The following is a 23277-nucleotide window of genomic DNA, read 5'->3' on the forward strand; positions in this document are numbered from 1 at the left end:
TTTGGGGAAACCCTGCATACCATGAGGAAGCATTTTCACTGGGAGAGCCAAGATTACACAGAATCTAAGAAAAGGCTCAGAGACTTTCTTTTACTACCTCAGCACAGATTTTACTACCTCAGCACAGACCTCTTGCTATTCCACCTGTTCTAGACATTGTAGATTATGTATTTTCAGTGTCCGGCCTGTCTCCTGACTCTTTACCCCCTGCACCTGTTAAGACAGACAGATACTTCAGGGTTCCAGACTCTCATAAATTTCTATATAAAAACCCTGCTGCTGACACAGAAACTATATCTCAGGGTCCCAAAGGGGTTAAGGCTTCCACTGCAAAAAACCCTGTCCCCTCTGATAGGGATTCTAGGGCACTGGACAGATGGGAGAAAAAAGTTTACACTTCTGCTACCTTGGCTTGTTTGTGTCTTTCAGCTTTTCCCGGTTAGGGGTCGCTACAGCGGAACTCTGGTCCGCTAATGATTGGCAGTTGATTTTTACGTACCGGCTTGCCAGGCCTGACGCACAACCTTCAATGAAGGTACGCCCATTCACGCATGTCTCCACGCAGAAGACGCTCCAGCTGAGAATCGAACCGGACAGCATCTTACTGTGAGGTGACAACGCTACCGCAGCACCATCACTGCTGTATTCTGCTACCTTGGCTGTAAGGGCTATAAATTGTCAGTTTCATATTCTTAAATATCAGCAATACTTAATGTCACTGCTAAAACAGAAAATGTTGACAAATTCTGAATGTTCTGATAACAAGGAAATGCAGGATTTATTGCATGCAGCTGAACAAGTGGGAAAGCATACTTTGCAATGTGGTTTTGATTCACTGGAGGCCTCTTACAGGGCCCCTGTCATGGGTTCTGTCATTAGAAGGCATGCCTGATCGTGTTAAAGCAAAATTATTGGATGCTCCATCACAGCATGATACTTTGGTGTTAAGGCAGAAGGGGTGTTGAAGAAAATGGAGGATAAAGCGAAATCTATGCAGACAGTTAAGGGTTTCCAACAGGTACAGCACCCAGATTTAGCAGGAACTGGCCTTCTAAGAATTGGTCCTTTCCAGCATCAGACAGGCCACAAAGAGGCAGATACAGATGCCCTAGAGGCAGATCCCAGCCCCAAGGCTCATACAGGCCTAAACAATGGGGTGCTTCTACCTCCAAAAGCGGAGAAGACAAATCAAAGCCATACAGGAAACGGTCCCAATGACTTTCCTCTGCCAACGCCAAACACTTATCTTTTGGCAGCACCCTTAGGGGGAAAGCTAGCACTTTTTTCACAAAATTGGCACATGATCACCCAGGACAAATGGGTCTTGAATATAGTGTCTCAGGGCTACAGGTTCCACTTTCACACCCTTCCAAAGACAAAAGGTATGCCAGACCTGCCATACAATCAATGGGCAGAGGCACAAAAGCAAGTTTCATCCCTCATTGACATGAGGGCTATTCAGCGAGTACCACAGCAAGAGCAGGGACCAGGATTTTACTCAAGACTTTTATTGGTACCCAGAAAGGACAAAGCCTGGAGACCAACACTGGACCTGTCTATTCTAAACACTTTTCTGGATGTTCCAAAATTCAAAATGTTGGCTCTGCAACAGCTTCTGCCTATGCTGTGCAAGAAGGCTTGGCTTGTAACTTTGGACCTCAAAGAGGCATACCTGCATGTCCCAATCAGACAATCTTGCAGAAGATACCTCAGATTCATAGCTGGCTCAATGCACTACCAATTCTCTGCACTGCCCTTTGGCTTATCTACTGCACCCAGAGTCTTCACAAAATGCCTGGCACCAGTAATTGCATTTTGCAGACAAAGAGGAATACAAATATATCCTTACTTGGACGACTGCCTTATTCAAGCAGAGAACAAGGACATTCTACTGAAGCATCTGGCGTTTGTAAAAAGATTACTAATTTGCCTAGGGTACACAGTGAACGAAAAGAAATCAAAACTGGTACCCTCTCAGTAATATTCCTGGGTGCAAGCTTAAATACAACTGCCCAGATGGCTTATCTCACGCCAGACAAACAAAGGCAACTGACTTTTTACTTCGAAATAATGGCAACAAAGACCCAGTTATCTGCAAGAAAAATTCTGCAGGCTTTGGGCTTTATGGCATCCTTCATTCTACTAATTCCATATGCAAGACTGCATATGAGGCAACTACAATGGTATCTAAAAAGTGTTTGGACTCAACATTGTCACAGCCTGGAAACATTAATTACCCTCATTCCCTGCCTGCAACAGGAGTTTTGATGGTGGGCACAAGCCTGTCACCACAACAAGGGACAGCCATTTACTTTACCCACAGCCAGGCAGACATTAACAACAGATGCATCAGATTATGCCTGGGGGGCCCACATGGCAGGAAAATGTATTCAAGGCACATGGCCCGCAAGCCAAATGCATCTTCATATCAATCAAAAAGAGATGCTAGCTGTACAGAATGCCCTGACATCCTTCAAGGATCTACTTCATCCAGGACAACTGCTGATAAAGACGGACAATACTACAGTCATGTGGTACATAATACTACAGTCATGTGGTACATAAACAAGCAAGGAGGCACACATTCCTACCCCCTCTGCAGACAAGCCATGACTTTGTGGAACACAGCATTGACTTATCAAGTACACCTGCAAGCACAATTCCTGCCAGGAAAGACAAATACTCTGGCAAACGAACTAAGCAGAAACCTCATGGATCCTCAAGAGTGGAAACTGGATCCACAAATCTTCAGCATGATAACAAGAAAATGGGGATGCCCAGACATAGACTTATTTGCCTCCCCTCACAACTGCCAGCTACAGAGATTCTGCACAAGGACTTATCACAAACAAGCATGGAAAGTGGACGCCCTGTCATTCAGCTGGAAAACCCTTACAGTATATGCTTTTCCTCCACTGCCTCTCCTCCCCAAGGTACTCCTAAAGGTCAGACAGGAGAAGCCAAAAATGATACTGATTGCCCCAGACTGGTCATGCCAGCACTGGTACCCAATCCTAAAGAGCTTGTCTCAAGGCCCAGCCTGGACATTACCTCAAATTCCTCATTTGCTGACCCAACAAAACAATCAGATCCTGCACAGCCAACTCAGAACCCTAAATCTAGCTGCATGGCGGATAATGTAACCATTCAGAATACACCTCTTTCTAAAGCAGTTATGGATGTTATTTTGGAGGCCAGGAGGCCCAGCACCAGAAAATCTTATGCAGAAAAATGGAAGAGATTCTGTGCTTGGAACCAGGCACAAGGAATGGACACACTTGTACCAAATATTCCTCAGATTTTACAATACCTAACTAAGATGCTGGACAAAGGCCTATCCTTTTCATCAATTAAGATCCATGCCTCTGCCATTTCAGCTCATTACAATACGGACCCACCTATTTTTTCACATCCACTGCTAAGGCAGTATCTCAGAGGGGCCAAAAACATAAGACCTCCAAGGAGAGCTCCAATACCTGCATGGGACCTCAATTTTGTGTTGGAAAAACTCACACTGCCTCCTTTTGAGCCAGCCAATACAGCAGAGATAAAATACTTATCATAGAAAACAGCTCAGCTCCACAGCTCAGCTCCTAGCAATAACTTCAGCAAGAAAAGTCTCAGAGTTACAGGCACTAATGGCTGTGGAACCTTTTATTATTTTCTATCCGGACAGGGTTTCTCTAAGGACAAACCCAACATTTATGCCTAAGGTAGTGTCTAGTGTGGCTCTCAACCAAACCATTCATTTGCCTACCTTTTATCCAAACCCACAGAATAAGAGGGAGAGACTTCTCTATTCTTTGGACATACACAGACAGCTACACTTTTACTTGGACAAAACTAAAGCTTTCAGAAAGACTGAGCAACTCTTAGTGGCATATGCTGCAGGATCGCAAGGAAAAGCTATTTCAAAGCAGACTATTTCAAAATGGATAGGCCACTGCATTCGTTTCTGCTATTCACAACATGGCAAATCAATGCCTAAGGGCATTAGGCTATATTCAACTAGAGCAGCAGCCACTTCAGCAGCCTTCCTCAGAGGAGTACCAACCAAGGACATTTTGGAGGCTGCAACTTGGACTTCAGTGCACACTTTTACAAAGCACTACCACTTACCTCTTTATTCTAAATCCAGAGCAGGCTTTGCCACTGCAGTTCTGCAGGGCCTCATAGCCACTCCTAATTCTATTTAGGCCCAGCCTTCCAACCTCAGCTTTGGGATTCAACCCAAGTGTAATGACTGCAACAGTGAAACATGAACATACTACATTTGTGTACCTACCATAAATGTAGATGTTCGAGTGTATTCACTGTTGCAGTCCAGGTTACCCTCCCACCATCCCCCTTTCATTGCTGGGACTTATCTGTACTTCTCTGTTCTATACAACCTATGTGGTGTATTTGCTTGTAGATGAAGGCAATGTTTATGTTACTGCATGTTATTTATGAGCAGAATTTTTAGCCTACACTTTTGGGGGCACCTGACATCTGGGGCAAGAAAAACTGAAGAAAATGGCGTCGGCTGCATCTTTTATATCCCTGGCGCACTGACGTCAAGGAAGAGGTGACAGCAACCAACGCCGGACCAGGACTTTGGAATTCAGGCCGACTGCGGGTAGCCTGCCAGCAGGATAACCCAAGTGTAATGACTGCAACAGTGAATTCACTCAAACATCTACATTTATGGTAGGTACACAACTGTACTTTTTCCATAGAAAGCAAAGCACTGTGATGCCTTTATATGGTGCTTTGTTGGAGTAATGCTGTACTTCTAATATGCAAAGTTCTCCATCTAGATTTGCTGTTTGACAAATCACGCACTCGAGAAGGCTTGCTCTCTCATTGTAATATGAACTTATTATTAAGAGATGAAGACAGCTACATTGCAAACAGTTGTAATACACTCTCTCTCCAACTACCAGCCACAAAGCATTGAAAAAATGCAAATTGTCTACAATGTCTGTGAGCCCAATGGATGCTGTCTCTTTGCTGTGATATCTTTCTAATTTTTCTATCAAGAATGGATTGAGTTTATGCCTGAACTATGCTTCAAACATGTTCACTGTCCTAAGTCACTAACAAGGATACATATTAAGTATCTGTTACTGAATTGCCTGGTGACCCACTGTATGCCCTGTGATGCATAGATTTCACATCATGCTAAAATCATTAAAACTATATTCAAGGAACTAATTCTATAAATGTGCTCAAGAAACATGCTTTTTCATTCTGCAATTAGTTAATAACTTTGTATGGCAGTGGATGTGATCCTGTGTATTGGTTTGCTTAGAATGAATATTGCAGTTATTGATCCAGAGTACGATGTTCATGTAATATGCTGTTGTGATACCAAATGGGTTTAGAATTTATAGTCTAAATGTTGTATGAATTTGTGGTCCATTTACTGTATTGCCCGCACTGATAGGACATTTTTTTCTCCTGGCTGTCCACTGTAAATAGCTCTGTCCAGAAGGATTAACCCAGTTAGCAAAATATTGACAAAGAAGTTAGTAAATAAATAAATAAGTAAATAAATAAAAGTGCTGCACCCCCTCCCACTGATGTCGTACCTCCTTTACCATTCCTGTGCATCTGTTTAATCTTAAGAATTTGCATTGTCGTCTCACCATTACTTACAGCATGTGATAGTGGCCCTGTGTTTCTCCTGTCCTTTGAGCGTGATGAAGGGGAATTCTCCTCTTTACAGTCCCATGATGTTATAGGCTTTAGTTACAAATTACGATAATATGAATTGCAACCATTAACACATGTTGGTGTCATTCTATTCACTCTGTTTTTTATTTGCTGAAACTTTATAAATGTTTGATTCTCACTTGCCATTTCCTTTATTTTCCCTTTTTTGCAGCAAGCTGGTGATTTTATTTGCACAATTTATTTGGAAGAGAAGAAGGCAGACAATGAACAACACATTAAGGTGAGGCATGTCAGAACACTGATTATAGAATTCTATCTGATCACATAATCTTGATTTTATAATAATAATAATATCAGGGCACATCTATTCCACCAGTTGGCAGCATTTAATGCTGTGTTTAAGTCCCATCTGATTAGTGGCTGTGTTTGCTAGGTAAAGGAGTAATGCAGTTAAACTGTTCTGTTGTGCAATATACACAGAACCAAAATGCTCTACACCCCAACTGTGTAACTCATCCATCTGGAAATACTTCAGCATGCAGTGGTAATGTTTCTCATTTCAAACTTTATTGGCAGCTTTACATGAGGTACTGTTTTTTGCATTAGTAGGTGGAGTGGCATCACTATTTAGCAGTGCAGCCTTAGCATTTACTCAGGATTCCCTCTGGGTACATGAGATGGTTATTCTTGTTTGCCAAGCCAAGCAGGGAGACAGATACCTAAATTTCCAACAGACAGACCTTTGAGATTCACCATCCTCCTGGGACTTCCTTTCTCAGGTATCAGAATTAAATATGGCAGCAGACACTTGTCAACACAAGCTCTTCTTTTCAGAATGCCTTTCCTAATCACATACAGTAGGAATTCTCTCTAACTGTCCTCACATTTGACACTCAAAGCTCTTGATAACATGGAATAATAGTACCTACTACTAACAGTAAATGATACATTTGTAATCTACCTACCTTGTAATTTTGCTGCATTTACCACATAACTTGTCCTTTCTACCTTTAGTGCCAAATGATCATATGTGGTCTTAGGTAGGTACTAGGCTGTCTGCCCGAAGGCATTTATAAGCCTAGCCAGAATGTGTTGGCTTTCACCGCCCCCTTAGATTAGTTCCCTGTGCCTCTGTCCAGCAGAGCCACTGAAGTGATCCCCGGGGTAAACTTTTTTTTTCCCATCCACTCGTCAAGGTTTCTCTTGAAGAGTCTTAGCGAGGAGCTCTGCCTAATGTAGATTGGAATCTTGTTCCAAAGCATGGGAAGTCTCTGGGACAGGAATCTGTTCCTCCAGCATGTCCTATTTATTGCTGTAGTGAGGTTTAGATCCCTAGAACGTGTGGTTTGAGGGGATATGGTTTTCTTTAGGTGGAACATGTCCATCATTTCTGAGTTGGACATGGCCTTGTATGTCAGGCAGAGATCACCTCTGAGTAGGCGGTATGTAACCGAGTACAGCTGGAGTTTCTTCAGTCGAGCTGCATAGGGCATCTGTTTGAGGCCAGTGATCCTCTTGGTGAGGTACTTCTGTGGTCTTTCCAGCTGTTGCAGGTGTCTTGTAAGGCACATCCCAAATGGGGCGTTGTACTTTATGATGGGTCTGATGAGTGATGAGTAGAGGGGGCACAATAACCTTTTTTGATGTGGATGCAAACCCTTTTGTGATTAGGTGGGCCACATAGAAGGATTTACTAATCACTTTGGCAATGTGATTATCAAAGGAGAGATTACTATCTACTTGGGTCCCAAGATCCCTTATTACATCTTCCATATTTAGGGATCTACCACCTATGTGGTAGTTTGTGGGTACTTTGTTTTTTCCAAAGGGGATGACTATACACTTTTTGGCATTTAGCTTGAGGCCATGATTTTGACACCAGGTATCCGTCTCAGTGAGACGCTTTTGGAGGATGTCTGTGTCAGCCGGAGAGTAAGTTATAGCCCCTAGTTTGCAGTCGTCTGCGAACTTGGTCAGCCATAGTTCTCCTGTGCTTACCTGTACCTCTGAAAAGTATATGCCAAACAGGAGGCGTCCTAGGACTGAGCCCTGGGGAACACCACTTGTAACCGGTTTAGAGTCGGACCTAGCTCCCGCAGTTCTCACCATGTGGGTTCTGTCCGTGAGCCAGTTGGCAACCCATCTTGTGACATAGGGGTTTATGTTCAGGCTGGTGAGCTTGTCTATAATACCAGAATAGAGAATGGTGTCAAAGGCCTTTGCGAGGTCTAGGTAGGCTGTGTGTACCACCTTTCCCTCGTCTATATCCTTGGTAACTGTCTCAAAGAAGTCCACCAGGTTTAGGAGGCATAATCTGCCCTTAACAAAGCCGAACTGGGTAGGGTCCAGTGTTTGGAGGTTCCCAATGTCTCTGTTAATGAGTTCCATGATGATGCGCTCCATAGCCTTGAAGACCAAGCTAGTCAGACTTATAGGGTGATAGTTCCCGGGGTCTGTTGTGGCTCCACCTTTGTGGACCAGAGTAACCATTGCTGTGTGCCACTCTGTGGGTACGTAGCCTGTGGAGAGGCCAAGTTTGAACAGTGTGTTTAGGTAAGGGGTTAGTTTGTCTTTGAGCTAATGTAGGGCGCAGCCTGGATCACTGACAAGTCCCATTGATGCTGTGTTTTTGGCATTGGAGTGGGCTGTTTTAACTTGAGTGTCTGTGATTTCAGGGGCTCTACATTCTTCTGGTATGGTTATAGGCCCTTTTGGGGGTGAGAGGGGGGTGAAGTTTGCACTGAACCTGTCTGCTAGGATGTTGGTGATATCGGTCTGTTCAGTGTATTTTGTGCCATTCTGCACAAACTCCGAGCAGATCTGAGCATTGCCACTTAGATTCTTGACAATTTTTCTTTCGAAGCTCGCCTTGGATGATTTTATGAGGGATCGTAGTTTCTTTCTGATACTGATCAGGGATGTATTCCCTTCTTGGGATTTCACTCTTTTCTGTACTAGTTTCCTCCTTCTATTGTATAGCTTGTTTATGGCAGGGGACCACCAGACTGGTTTCCTTTTCTTGGAGGATTGAGTCTTAGTTTTGCTTGGGATAGCACAATCCATGCATTCTTGTAGGTGCCTGTAGAATGCATTAGTAAAGGATTTTGCAGCTTGGACAGTATTATCCTTTAGCATGGGGGCTTTGAAACTTTCCACCTCGTTCTTAAGTAACGTGAAGTTTGCTTTTGAAAAGGTTTTTACGGTGGTTTCCTTGTCCGGTTGTGGGGATGGAATGTGGATATCCAGAGTGATTTGTTTATGGTCAGATCTAACCAGCGAGGGGTTGACCTCCAGTGAACACCGGTCGCCCATGTTGGTGATGACCAGGTCCAATATATTGTCACCTCTGGTGGTAGTGTTGACCAGTTGATCCAGGGTGTTTGAGTTTATAAATTCTAGGAAATGTTGGGCAAGGGAGTTAGTACGTGAGTACTTCTTCCAGTTAATGTTTGGGTAATTGAAATCACCCAATATTATGGTGTTTGGTAGGACCTTTATGTTTCCCAGTATTTCCAGAAATGGGGAATGTGGGCCATGGGACATGGTGGGTCATCTGTATCAAGCTTCAATTTGACTTGCAGTTTTGCCCATTGTTAGTTGCACGTGGATGATCTTTGAAGCATCATGCTGTGCCACTAACCTGGAGGTGTGGGTATCCTTGATGAATATGGATACGCCCCCCACCTTTTGTATTTCGGTCTAGGTTCTGTGGCCGATATGTATGGTATGAGTTGTAGCCTGGTAGTGCTGGGGTGCTTTCTGGAGCCTTAAACCAGGTTTGTGTTACTGCACATATATCGATTTTCTCCATACTGAGGAGTGCCTCGAGTGCATGCATTTTGAGGTTTAGACTTCTGGCATTGAGTAGCATTACCCTCAGCTTTTTTGTTACTTGTGCTATTTACGGTGGTGGGTTTGTCTTTTGAGCCTTGCCTAAAAAAGGCACTGTGGGGGTGGCAAGAGCCTTGGCCAGTATTCAAAAGCCTAAGGGTGACAGGTGCAAGCCATCCCTAGCGAAGCAGCGTGGCTTGTCGAGCATGTCATCCCAGGCAGACAGACACTGGATCCCCTTTGAATGAAACCAGAAACTTAGCCAATTGTTGAAATTGATAATTTTTTCTTTATACCTTGGTATCATTTTTGGTGAGGGCAGGATGCTACTCAGGGTCAGGGTCATACCAGCCTGGGCTGATCAGAGAACTCTTCCATGTCTCTTTTCATGTAGTCCAGGGAGGTACGGCTCAGGTCATTCACACCAACATGGACAATGACAGAGTCATATTTGTACTTGTCTTGGAGTGACCTGAGTGCTTGTGCTATGTGGCAGATCCTGGCACCCAACAGGCAGCTAACAGTAACCTTCTCCTTATTCAGCCTAGTGAGTGGGACATCAGTGTGCCTGACTATAGAGTCACCTATTACTAGTGTGTTGGGTATGTTATTTTGCATTAAGGGCTGTGATTGCTTGGCACACTGGTTTTGTGAAGTATGTGTTTCATGGTTGTGTTGGGAGATGGAGGTTGCTTGGATGTCTGCTTTGGAGGTCTCTGTTGCTTTTGCAGATTTTTATTTAGTGCCTCCGAGTATGTTTTTGTGTATTTATGTGTGTATTTTGCCGTTGTTGGTTTAATGGGTCTATGTGAGACTGGTGATGTGATGCAAGTATTTCCATTCTCCTCTTGACTGTCTGATCCAGTCTTGGGTTGTGAGAGTTTAGCCTCCAGTTTGGCTCTGTAATTGCATTTCTTGCATGTGTTAGTGTTTGGTGGTAGGAGGAGAGGTTTGTCTGTGTACATGAAGCAGTTGTAACATTGCCTCAAAATGCCCAGATTCACCAGTTGGACTGGAGAGTACACCTGAAACTGCCCTTTGGATATGCCTGGTTAGGTACAGTGAACTGTTTTACTGATTGGCTGGCAAGGTCGAATAGAGAGCCTTGTCCTTCTGTACAGTATAGGGGGGTCTAGTGCTAGGGTTTATAAGTGCTTGCTATGAGTTTTGAGCAAGTGCCGGGCTGAGAACTGAATGGCTTGAGTGCTTAAATTGAAAGTTTGCTTAGTTCCAAGGGAAAAATTGAAGAGGACACTTTGTGGAGCCGGGAATAGTTATACCCTAGGTAACCGACGCTGCCCGTGCACAAAACCGGGCAAATGCAGTTTTTATAGCGGGGAAATGAAAGAGATAGAAATTAGCCCAAAATGGCCAATAAACTACTAATTTCCAGGCTGAAACAACTCCTCCAGGGATAGATAGGCTGCTCAAAGCTCCCTTCTCTCACAGGTGAACAGAGAAACTTCCTTCTATCCAAGTAAGGTATGGACAAACACAGAGCTCTGTAACACAGCCCTGAATTCAGCACTAACCTGAAAACTAGCTTAGAAAGGCGGGAAATGAGTATATATTATATATATATATATATATATATATATATATATATATATATATATATATATATATATGTATATATATATATTTTTTAGAAAATAAAGCAGATAAATAAAAAAAAACACTTTAAATGCACAGAAATGGATACTTATTGTTATATATCTCAAATTAGAATTGTAGTCAATGCCCCTAGTAATAAAGTAGGATGAAACACAAATACAGTAAAAGCAGATGAATAAAGTGCAATTTTTATATATATAAAACAATAGAAAATGAACAAACTGATTTAAGTTACCCAATTAACCAGAAAAAAGCTCAAAACTGAGCCCTGTTCCTGCAGTCTTCAATCAGAGAAGTTTTAACTGCACTCTTCTGCCACTAGGATGCAGGGGAACCTTCTCCAAAAAAAGATGGCCTGGATCAGTGCTCAAGTTATGCAAAGCTAGATTCAGCAGGCCTGAATCTGGTCTATGCTATGGCAACAAGGTGCATCAATTTCAGTAAGAAAAAGTTCAACTAAGCAGGCACAATAAACCTGTGACCAGAAATTCCCAGTTCAGAAGGGCAGAATCCAGCCTCTCCTCCCACAAGAGTGCAGACCACAAAACTTCTTAATGTAGAATAACTGGCCTGAAGCCCAAGTGCTTAGATCAGAACTAATACACTTTTAGAATAGTAGACACTGAGCCTTCAATCAGCAATTCCCAGCTTAGAAGGATGTAAGCTTGGATCATTTTCTACTAATCTGCTTAATTACTACTAGCTGCAACTGTAGCTCTGTAGTTTATTGTCATATAATATGTTTTTGAGCTTAGTTTATGCATTTTTTTTCTGTTTTCTCTCTGTTTTTTATGTTATGCCTTAATTATATATAGTTTATTTTTTATTTTATTCTTATTTTTTACATTTGTTAACCGGGCTTGTCCAACTGGATATATTTCCATTTTCAGCAGAGGCCCGGGGAGAAAAGCTCCACAGTGACATTCAAAAGTTTATAATGTACAAATATAACAGAAAACAATTATGATACAAATAATGAGAGAGCAGTAGTTACAAAGTCATACTGTTTGAGCAACACAACATTCAAAAAGAATTACATACACAAATATAAAGTAAAAAATAATCAGAGAGCCTTAGCTAAAGAGAAGTATGCTAATTGTGAAAGACAAAACCTAAAAGGAATAAGACACTCTTACATTAAGATATGCGAGGTCGTTTGTTCACAGTTTAATTCATCTCCTATTTGTAACAATAATTTAAGACAAAATTGCAAAAACTTTCCACCACAAACCAGTAACACAAAAAATATGCAAATTCCCTCAAGAAGGTCTCCGTAAACACTTTGATTGTACCACGAGCCAAAAAAACAATAATTAAATGATAGTTTATTAACGCACTTTCAAATTCATACGCGTTTTCGTCCCAACCACTGGACTTCATCAGATAACATCTTACATTCAACAAATCACTTATATACGTCTTGCATTAACATAATCCAATCAAAATTATTAAATAAATTCAAATACACAAATCAACTTGCATCTTATGGGCTCATTAATATTAAAATTGCTATTAGTTCTTTCTATAAATAAAACATTTAAAATTCCTTTTAATTCTTACTAAATAAACTCTCATTCAATTCACATTAAAAAAACTTTTAACTTATATCTACTAAAATTCATAAATTACCATCTAAAATTTAATAAAATTATTAAAGGGGCTAAATTCATGTCTCTCTTTTTCTATATATTTATATGGAGAAACGTCACATAAAAAGGAGAGTACATATTTACTAATACAACACCACCACCTATTGATAAAATACTATATTGCACTTAAATTCGCATTTTAGCTGCCTTTAATTTCAATAGGGGTAGTAATGATACATGTTCATTTAATCCTGGGGATTTATTTGCTTCAAGTGTCACTTGCCACCATAATTCTTTATATCCTATGGTGTCCTCCCATGGCCCCCCCTAATATTACTTTTTATATGTTCTACTACAAAAAAATAGAATTTACTTCCTTCACATACCTTTGAATGCTTATACAAAGCATTAGTTTCTTTCTTTTTTATTATATCATAGGTATGTTCATAGTACCTACGATATAATAAAAAAGAAAGAAACTAATGCTTTGTATAAGCATTCAAAGGTATGTGAAGGAAGTAAATTCTATTTTTTTGTAGTAGAACATATAAAAAGTAATATTAGGGGGGCCATGGGAGGACACCATAGGATATAAAGAATTATGGTGGCAAGTGACACTTGAAGCAAATAAATCCCCAGGATTAAATGAACATGTATCATTACTACCCCTATTGAAATTAAAGGCAGCTAAAAATGCGAATTTAAGTGCAATATAGTATTTTATCAATAGGTGGTGGTGTTGTATTAATAAATATGTACTCTTCTTTTTATGTGAAGTTTCTCCATATAAATATATAGAAAAAGAGAGACATGAATTTAGCCCCTTTAATAATTTTATTAAATTTTAGATGGTAATTTATGAATTTTAGTAGATATAAGTTAAAAGGTTTTTTAATATGAATTGAATGAGAGTTTATTAAGTAAGAATTAAAAGGAATTTTAAATGTTTTATTTATAGAAAGAACTAATAGCAATTTTAATATTAATGAGCCCATAAGATGCAAGTTGATTTGTGTATTTGAATTTATTTAATAATTTTGATTTGATTATGTTAATGCAAGATGTATATAAGTGATTTGTTGAATGTAAGATGTTATCTGATGAAGTCCAGTGGTTGGGACGAAAACACGTATGAATTTGAAAGTGCGTTAATAAACTATCGTTTAATTATTGTTTTTTTGGCTCGTGGTGCAATCAAAGTGTTTACGGAGACCTTCTTGAGGGAATTTACATATTTTTTGTGTTACTAATAATTTAAGACAGTTACTACTACCAAGGGGTAAGCAGTATTAATTGGTGAGGGGAGGGAGTATAGAGAAAATGGCAAAAGAGAAAGCAGTTCCAGCTTCGGTTCTGGTTTGTATCTCCTGTTTGATTTACCACACTGGTACTCTATGGCTTTTACAAGTGTCTTAGGATGCTGCTAAGAAAGTTGCTCCAAGTGATGTGGTGGGTCATCCAATAAGTTAATTTGTCTACAGCCAAGATTCTTCCATGAATATATTTCAACTTCCTAATACTTATACGTTAAGTCACAGTCTCTTGTAATTGTGTTCTTCTCAGGCACAAGTTAGTTAGCTTAAAAGAGAGTAAAATAAATCTATGTATAATAATTTTTATCACATGTACTTGTTATTCTTGTTTATATATTTTCCTGTTCCTTGCCTGTTTTTCCAAACTATTTCAAACTGTACTTTGCTGCCATTTCAGCATCCTGCATGCATGATAATAATCTTAGAGTTCAAATTCTAACCTTTAAACTCCTTCACTGATAAGGGAGCATATTTTTCTATGTGCTATAAAATCTGTTCTTAGACCGATGAACTGCATTATTTTATTGCATTAAATAATTTTCTTTCTTATTTGCTAAATGGGTTGGTATACTAGTCTGTTGACCGTTTCCAGCCACCATTCAAACTCTTTGAGCAGAAAATATGGTAGTTTTTCAGCAGAGAATCAATGTATAGTTTATCAGGACTTATATTAATAAATAGTACTTAGTTTATAATAGAATTACAACATTCAGGGAGTACGTAGTTTATCGCAGAAGAGAACAAATAATTAGATGACCTTAAGTAAAAAAGGATGTTAATTATTTCAATATGTATAAAAATATGTGATAATTTAATAAAGATGTTTTTTGTTAAAAAAATAGTGGCAGTTGGTGATAGCAAAACATGTGGGAAAGGGTCTGCAAAAAAAAACAGCTGAATGGGTGGGGTTCTCTTGCAGCAGTTCTGTGACTGTTACCTGTGATCAAACAAAGATGCAGTCATTTATTTTTATTCACAGGCTGTCTCAGTATGTGCCCCCTTCATTATAGCCATTTTACTGACTAGATGCATCTCATGTCTGATAGCAATCAACAAGGCCAGCGTTAGGTGGAATGGAGACCTAGAGAAAGGACTCTATGGGCCTCCCTGTTACACACAAGTCCCCCCCTGTGCCATCCTCTGTTTAGCCCTCATTCTGGAAAAACTCTTTAGATAGATTACTTCTTTTTTGCTTTTACACTGGTCTTACTTTGTTTCCCCCATATTCTCAACTCACCCTAACTGGCCAAGGTTCTATAAAGTAAGTCTGGATGATGTAACCAAATTAAGCTGGGAAGCTGGAGCTGCTAGGCACCCAGAATTCATAGGGTTCAAGTCAACATGCACTGAGGTGCGTCCTAAAACATTTTTACACCTTTTTGATTTAATGATGTGCTCAACAAACCTTCATTAGTAAGGAAAGAAATTCAGTCTTCTATTTTCTTTCAAGGACAAATAAGTTGTGTCTAAAGCTTAATGTTCTAAGCTAACAAAACAGCAGTTCCCCAATAAAGTGAGAAATCAAACGCAAGGATATATAAACCCTATTTGGGAATAGTGCCTGTCTTGCTACCGTCCAAAGAGATAGTATCGGTCTGTGTTCCTTTAGGTGTTAGATTTGGATGAAAGTAAAAGTAAATAGCTTCATAGCTTTCATACGTAAATACTAAGCAGTCAGTCTGCAGGCTATTACATGCCTAGCCATTGGCTAGTTAATGATCAAATGTGAGAATAAAAAAAAAATCTACCTTGTGTCTCTGCAAATGGGCATAAGCATATGTTATGCAGCTGAGGGACTGGGAGAAGAAACCAAAGTACATGGATAAAACCCACATAAGAGACAGGGGAACACATGTATACTGTACACAGAAGGAATCAGATAAAAAAAAATATCAACCAGACAACCATGGTCTGTTGAAATGTGACACCACTTGATGCAGTACTTTACCAGTGATCATCTACTATCACACCCATCCTGCACAGATTGCCACAAAGAGCCACTGAATGAGTACAATACTGATGTTTGACTGTGATGGAAGCTGAAAAAATAATAATGACCAACTTGCTGTTTTTTTATATACTTCAGCATATATCCCCCACACACATTCAGTCATTTTCTTCATAGGCATTCCCAGTTCTCATTAGTTATAACCACATTACTGAATTTATGCAACTTAGATTCTCTAAAAATAGCCACAAGCTACATCACACAAATGCATGCTACCACTGCAAAGCTAAAATAATGACTGCTTAACTTGAATGAATGACAACAGTGTCAACCTCTTTCATCTACATGTAACTCCTGTACCCATCAATTTAAGCCAACTTTATTGACGATACATACCAGAGATACCAGAATGTAAAGCAGTAAAATTAATTGCTGGCAACAGTAATTTATTTTAACCTCCTACATATGCACATGTACAATTGCATACACAGACACACACACACACACACACACACACACACACACACACACTTGCAACCATCAGGTACAGCCACTTGTCGGACTGTGACTGTGTACTTTTTGTGTTTGGCTGCATCAAGTGAATGAATAAATACATAAAATCTGCCACACAGGAATTTTTCTTCTCAACTCACTGATGTCAGAATAATGTGCAGTCACCCTATATGCCTTCTATATTAAGGAATCAAAGAGAATGCAACAAGTAATGGTGAACACAGGACTTAAAAATTTTCTAGAATAACAGGTGTTGCATTAGCATCCTTTTATTCTTTCCATGGCAATTAAATCTGCAATCCCCCTGATTTTTTAGAAAAAAAAAAGAAATTTTATGAGGAACAGATCAAAATATGATACAAAACATCAGAGACACACTGCAAAATTAGGGAAAGTTGAGAACAGATATGGCTATTAATTACAGACACTTAAATGACTATAACTGTATACCTCAGGTGTTCGATTATATCAAGTGAATGAATAAATACATAAATAAATAGCTACCACACAGGAGTTTCTCATCTACATTGTTGGCCAAATTAATAGAAATATCAACAAATATTGGAAGTTTCTTAGTTTCTTTAGTGATTTTAAGTCTGGCTTTTTCAGAAATTCACAAAATCCTTTCAGTTTGCTAATTCTTTTAGAAAAAGCTGTTTAGCATTGTACTAGTATGTGCAAGCATTGCATCTATTAGGAAAAATACAAGCAGTTAGAATAACAATCAAGAGAAATGATACGCAAGCAAAGCACCTCAGTTTGGTCAGTACAGTTTATTTATCTTGTAACTGACAATGATTACAAATGAACACAAGGTTTTATACCACCTTAAAAGATGTAGTCTTGCCTCCTAAGACATGCACTGTGTCCTAATCTGGTCATGCAGTTATTTTCAAAAGTGCTGCTAAGACAGGTTATTTTTGTAAAGAGTACAGAAACAAGCATTTCTTGCTCAGCTTTATTATATCTTCTTAATTATCCAACCTTTCTAATAAGAAAGACTATTTATTGTTGCTACAGCTTCATTTACTATTTATATTATTATCACTATTGAATTCAGAATTGATGAAAGTTTGCAACATACAAAGTAATACAAAAGCTTAATAAAAACTTCATATAAAATCTGCAGCCCCTATATACAAGTCACAATATCTGCTCCTGTCCTTCATTCTATAGATAACGTATAAAACAGAGCAATGTACATGTTCTTATCCTTTGATGTTTGTAAATATATATGTACATTTTACAGAACATGTATTTTACATTTTCTTTATTCTTTACACATATAGTTTAAGAATGTTTTGACAGAAATGGAAAATTACTGATTAATAGATGTTTATGAAACTTGGAGTAGAAGAGCCATTCCCTGCTGTTACAATACATCAGAGTGTGTCAGCGTGTGACCCTTGTTCCAGGCTGTTGTGACATTTTTTATGCTATTTTTAGTCTAATAGCAGGCTGAGCTAGCAGTTCTAAGAACCTCACTGCGAAGTCTTATAGCTGGTTTGCATCTGACTATTAGAGGAATTAATTTCAACATAAATATTTATTCATATTGATAATTATGCCTTGATAGAGAGAGGAATTATACATAAACACTATCTTATCTTGGCTGATGCCCTTTTAGCCAGACATTGCATTTCCTTGCAGCTTTTTATTGTTTTTATTAATTCCTGTCATGTTTTCAGTCATTGGCATTCATATAAAAGATTGTTCACACATGTTGCTCAAGGAAGATTTCGTAAGCTGGTGTCTCAAAGTTGTTTAAGATCCCAGTGCTGTAACAAGCATGAAATTACTACATGTTACTTACCTACTTAAAGAGAAATGACATCATCATGATGCTGCTCCATAGTCTTTAAAATGGGTACATTGGCTGCCTTAATGTCACAAAAGCATGCAAAAGTTAAGATTCTGCTAAAAGAAGGTGTTCCTGAATCAGAAATTGCCAAGAAGGTCGGAAACTGAATACTGATGAAGGGTTGTTACCCAGACATTCTGGCAGATGTGGTCACAGAAGATCCACAACTCCTCAGGATGATTTATATCTGATCAGAGAATGCTGTAAGAATTGCAAGGCATCCAGTAGACAGCTGCAGGGGATGCTGGAACAACAGGGTGTTACAGTGAGTTCCAGAACTGCTCGATGGAGACTTCTGGATGCTGGGCTTCGGACTTACAGACCTCTGGAGAAACAGAAATTGTCCAACCAAATGAAGGCAAAAAGACTGAGCTGGACGAAAGAGTTTCAAACTGATTAGAAAAAGAAGACTGGTAATGAGTTGTTTTCAGTGACAAGAGTGTAATACAGTGTTTGGATATGTCTGACAACAATCTGGAGAGCAGATGAGGGATGACTGCATCATTCACCACATCAAGTACCACACTCAAATGATGTGGAGCATTGTGTGCATCTTTGGAACAGGTTGGCTCTATATTGCTCAGGGAAACATGAACCAGGAGCAGTACAAAACTGTACTACAACAATGTCTGCTCCCTCAGCTGTGTGATTGTGCAAAGGCGAAGAGATTTACTGGGATGAGGACTTCATCTTCATGCATAATATGCCCCATGTCACAAAGGTCGACAAGTAACACATTTCCTTAAAGTCAGTGGTGTTGCAGTGTTGCCATGGCTGGGTAACCACCCAGATACAGAAATCTCATGGGCTATTCTGAAGTCAGAAATTGAAGAAAAAGACCTTAAGAAACAAGCAGAATTGATTGAAGAACTCATTTAAGCTTGGGTGCTCAGTGCTTCTATGACTGAACATTGCCATGAATTTGCTTTTTCTATGCTTCAATGAGTTAAATTCTTGATAATGGCCAAAGGGTCATTAACAAAATATTTGAACATTGTATTAGAATATTTTCTCATATAACATGAATTTTATTGTTTGTCATTTTATATACTTGTATTGAGTTGTATGGCAAAATAACAAAAAAGTAAAAAAATAAAAATGCTGATTTCTATTAATTTTATCCAACACTGTAAGCTCACTGCTGTCAGAATATACTGGGCACCCTATCCCAAATATAGTGGTAGATAAGGAACAAAATCAGGTGTAGTTGTCACATTTATATACTTAAATATGTTAAATAACAGGCTTTGCATTAGCATGGTTTTTTTTGTTTTTTGTTTTTTTGAAGGTCATTAAGTCTGAAACTGAAATGTCTGTCATTTACTGATAGCACCCCTCACTGATTTGCTGAAAAAAGACAAACGTTATGAGGAGCAGACCAAAAATATAATGCAAGACATCAGAGATGCTTTGCAAAATCAGAAACAGTTTAGAGCATCTACTCCCCACAAACATGCACACACACACACACACACACACACACACACACACACACACACACACACACATGTATGTGTATGCAAACATAGGTGACCATCAGTTGCAGACAACTGAGAACATCTATGAGCCCCCCACACACATATGTAACCATCATTTATAGCCCAGCTACTTGTATGACTGTAACTGCATACCTCAGGGATTGGGCTGTGATTAAATGCTTAAATAAGAGTCAGGCAAGAATATATTGTTTCACCTAACTATTGTCAAAATATAGTATGCAACTTGCTGCAAACATCCACTCACCCACCCAAATATCTTTTAACATTTTAGCTCAAGATTCAAGAAAAAAAGTTAAAAACAATAGGGGACCAAAATCAAAGACAGGCATTGCCTTTGCATACTTAGGAAGTTGTTAGAATAACAGACTTTGCATTAGCATGCATTTTTCTGAAGGATATGAAGTCTGAAACTCAAATGTCTGTCATTATGTGATTTCAGTCCTCAGTGATTTGCCAGAAAACCACACATTTTATGAGGCAGGACCAAAACTATGAGGCAAAATCTGGGCATTCTGCAAAATACTGGAAAGTTAAGAGGTATACTGCAATCCCTACTGATTTGCCAGATCTCGCATTTACAGACCAAAATAGGAAGCAATGTAAGGGACAGTTGAAAGTTTGTATGCCCCCATACATATACTGTATACAAAAGCAAAAGACCAAAATATAATGGAAATATGGGGACAATTGAGAACTCATACATACATACATGCATGTGCTGGTGCGTGCGTGCACATGCACACACACACACACACACTTTCAGTACTTAGCTTCTCCCTGTATGCTTGTAGTAGCAGGCAGAGCATCTGGGGAAAAAAAAAAAAAAAAAAAATATATATATATATATATATATATATATATATATATATATATATATATATTGGTCTAGGACAAATGCTCGATTAGCATGTGTCTGAATCACAAAACATCGAACACACATACACGAAAGCGCTTAACATCAAAAAGCCCTTCCATGTATGTATAGTTCAAAAAAAAATCTACATTTCTGCAGGAGGGCTTTGCACCCCTGCACCCCCCCACACCCCCGCTACTTTAATATTCTCACTTCGAGATCGCACTACAGTGGGGAAAAGGGAATTTTCCCTTACCCGCACTGTAGTCCGATCTACGAAACAGGCACACATACATGGAAGTGCTTTTCAATGTTAAGCACTTTCGTGTATGTGTGTTCAATATTTTGTGATTCGGAGATATGCTAGTCGAGTATGTGTCTGGATCCCATATACATATATATATGTATATATATGTATATATATGTATATATATATATATATATGTATATATACACACACACACACACACACACACACACACACACACACTTTATGTTACCTACTTCCTTCTTCCTGTCTCAGGCTGTTTCAGTCATCTGAGGAAACTTAAGCCAATAGAAAGGGCTCCATGCTGGTTTATGCAGCAACCAGTGACAAGCTCGTTGACCAAAACTTCTATCTGTTGATGCCATTTGATGCCAATCAAACCCATTAGATGATCAGGTAAGCCTAATGCTGCAATTGGATTAAGTTGATTTTTTCTTATTTGTTTGTTTGTTTGTTTCTGATCTCTTTGGAGTTCCAAGGAGCCAGAAAGTAAGAAAACCAGCCATTATTTAAGTCATTACATCATTGTATTGATTCTGCTGTTAACTCCTACTGATGCCTGTAGGGGTCAAATATTGCTTGTTCATATTTGTGTCAATAATTCCTAAACTATGCTATGTACAAGGTTTTAAAAGATTTCATATTAAAGTTCACACAATGGCAAACTTAACTATATTAATATTTGGCCTTTGTCTAGTGCAGGTAAAGAGATATTAACATTTGTTTTTATTATATTAATTTATACAGATATCATTTTCACATTTTCTAAATATCTCAAAAACCAATAACATTGACAGAATTCCTTAGCCTCATATGAAAGCTCTCAGCTAGATGAATAATTGCTACAGACAGTATGTGCATAACCTGAGTGGCTGCTGAGATATTAGAAGTTCTTTACAAAATATTACAAATGTATAGCTACTGTGTTTACTGTGACTTATAAAATTCAGTTTAAAACCTAGAACCTAAATACTACCACCACTATAAAAATAGTTTGTGCTGAAAGGTTTGCCATTGATACTAATTTCATAACCCTTATTGTTCCAGAGATATGAACATTTGTTTGAAATGTGAGGACATAATTTGATTCTGTCAAAAGGCATAGGCTCCGCCCATTGGAAGTTACAGTACAAACTTCCTGAGCTCCATTGGAGTGAATGAATTAAAAATAAGTGTTAAGTTTCTGAATTAATTTAACACATTTTTTCAGTTCTTTTATTGATTTCCAGGTGGAATGTCCCAGTCTGTACAAGGCTTTTTCTCCAAAAGTAGTTTTAAATGGAGGGGAGATCAGACAAAGACCTTCAGCCTAGGAGCTTCTGAAGTCAGAGTTGTTTCCTAGATGCTAATTTTATATTTAAGTGCTTAGAAGTAACCTTATTTTACTGTCTTGAAATTAAGGGTACTTAGAAAATGAGTGGACCTGTGGACCACTTAGGAAGCTTACTCTGGTATGTTAGAAGGTTTGCTAAAAGACTGAAGCTACACATCCTGTTTTCTGCCATTTGTATTATTTTTGTGTGGGGGGGGGGTGTTAAAAGGGTGACTGCATTCTGTTTTGAGTAAAAGAGTACTTTTAGCTATATCTAGTCTTGCTGCGGGTGACAGAAGATGTCTGATTGTGTAACTTAATATTGGTAGTATCTGTATGTGCTGAAAAGAAGAAGAAAGGATTGAGTGTAAATCCTTGATATTTGATGTTAGGAATGATTTTCCCTTTATGATCTGATATTAGTAGGGGTGGTGTATCAGGAACTTACTTTCCTGTGGAGAAGACTATAACACTGGATCTGATGTTGTCATTTCCCTTCATTCCTCAATTAATGGATTTGAATCCGACCCTCAGATTCAACTCGGTCACTTTCTTTAGATTCCTTACTCATAATGCCCCTGATCACTGAATTACCTCAGATCTCATTTGCCGCTCTTCAAGAGGGGACAGGTTTGTGACTTCTCAGCTTGGAAAAATATTATGAGTTTAGCTTTAAAATTTTGAAGTCTTAATTATCTTTGTTATTTATACTGTGTACCATCTCCCTTACCATTGTTTTTGATTCCTTTTTCTATCATAGGGTACATTTTAAACTTTATAACCCTTCCTTTTCTGCCTCTTTTGTGGTATTCTCTGACTATCATAGTTAGTAAACCTTTGCCTTCCTTTCTACATCTTTTGAAGTATTTTTTAGTTACCATAGTCGGTAGCCCGTCTTTTCCAAAAAAAAAAAAAACAACTTTGAATTCTCTTAATAATTTTTTTGTGATTACTGATCTGTCCAACCTTTTGTCTTTCCAGTAAGGCTGATAAGCCTGTCGGATTTAAAAAGTGCACT

At 38.9% G+C, this 23277-nt stretch overlaps 1 protein-coding gene across 6 annotated transcripts in view; it reads left to right on the plus strand.

Moving 5' to 3' along the window:
• The window catches only part of ARAP1 (ArfGAP with RhoGAP domain, ankyrin repeat and PH domain 1), a 2759262-nt gene that overhangs the window by 2379050 nt on the left and 356935 nt on the right, over window positions 1–23277 (plus strand). For all 6 annotated transcript variants that reach the window (XM_044073028.1, XM_044073030.1, XM_044073029.1 and 3 more), the window contains one exon: window positions 5870–5938. In XM_044073028.1, the coding sequence (XP_043928963.1) occupies window positions 5870–5938 (69 nt within the window). The remainder of the gene's footprint in view (window positions 1–5869; window positions 5939–23277) is intronic.

The sequence above is a fragment of the Protopterus annectens genome, chromosome 5.part1, assembly GCF_019279795.1.
Source record: "Protopterus annectens isolate FY-2018-M chromosome 5.part1, PAN1.0, whole genome shotgun sequence".
Taxonomy (NCBI): Eukaryota; Metazoa; Chordata; order Ceratodontiformes; family Protopteridae; genus Protopterus; species Protopterus annectens.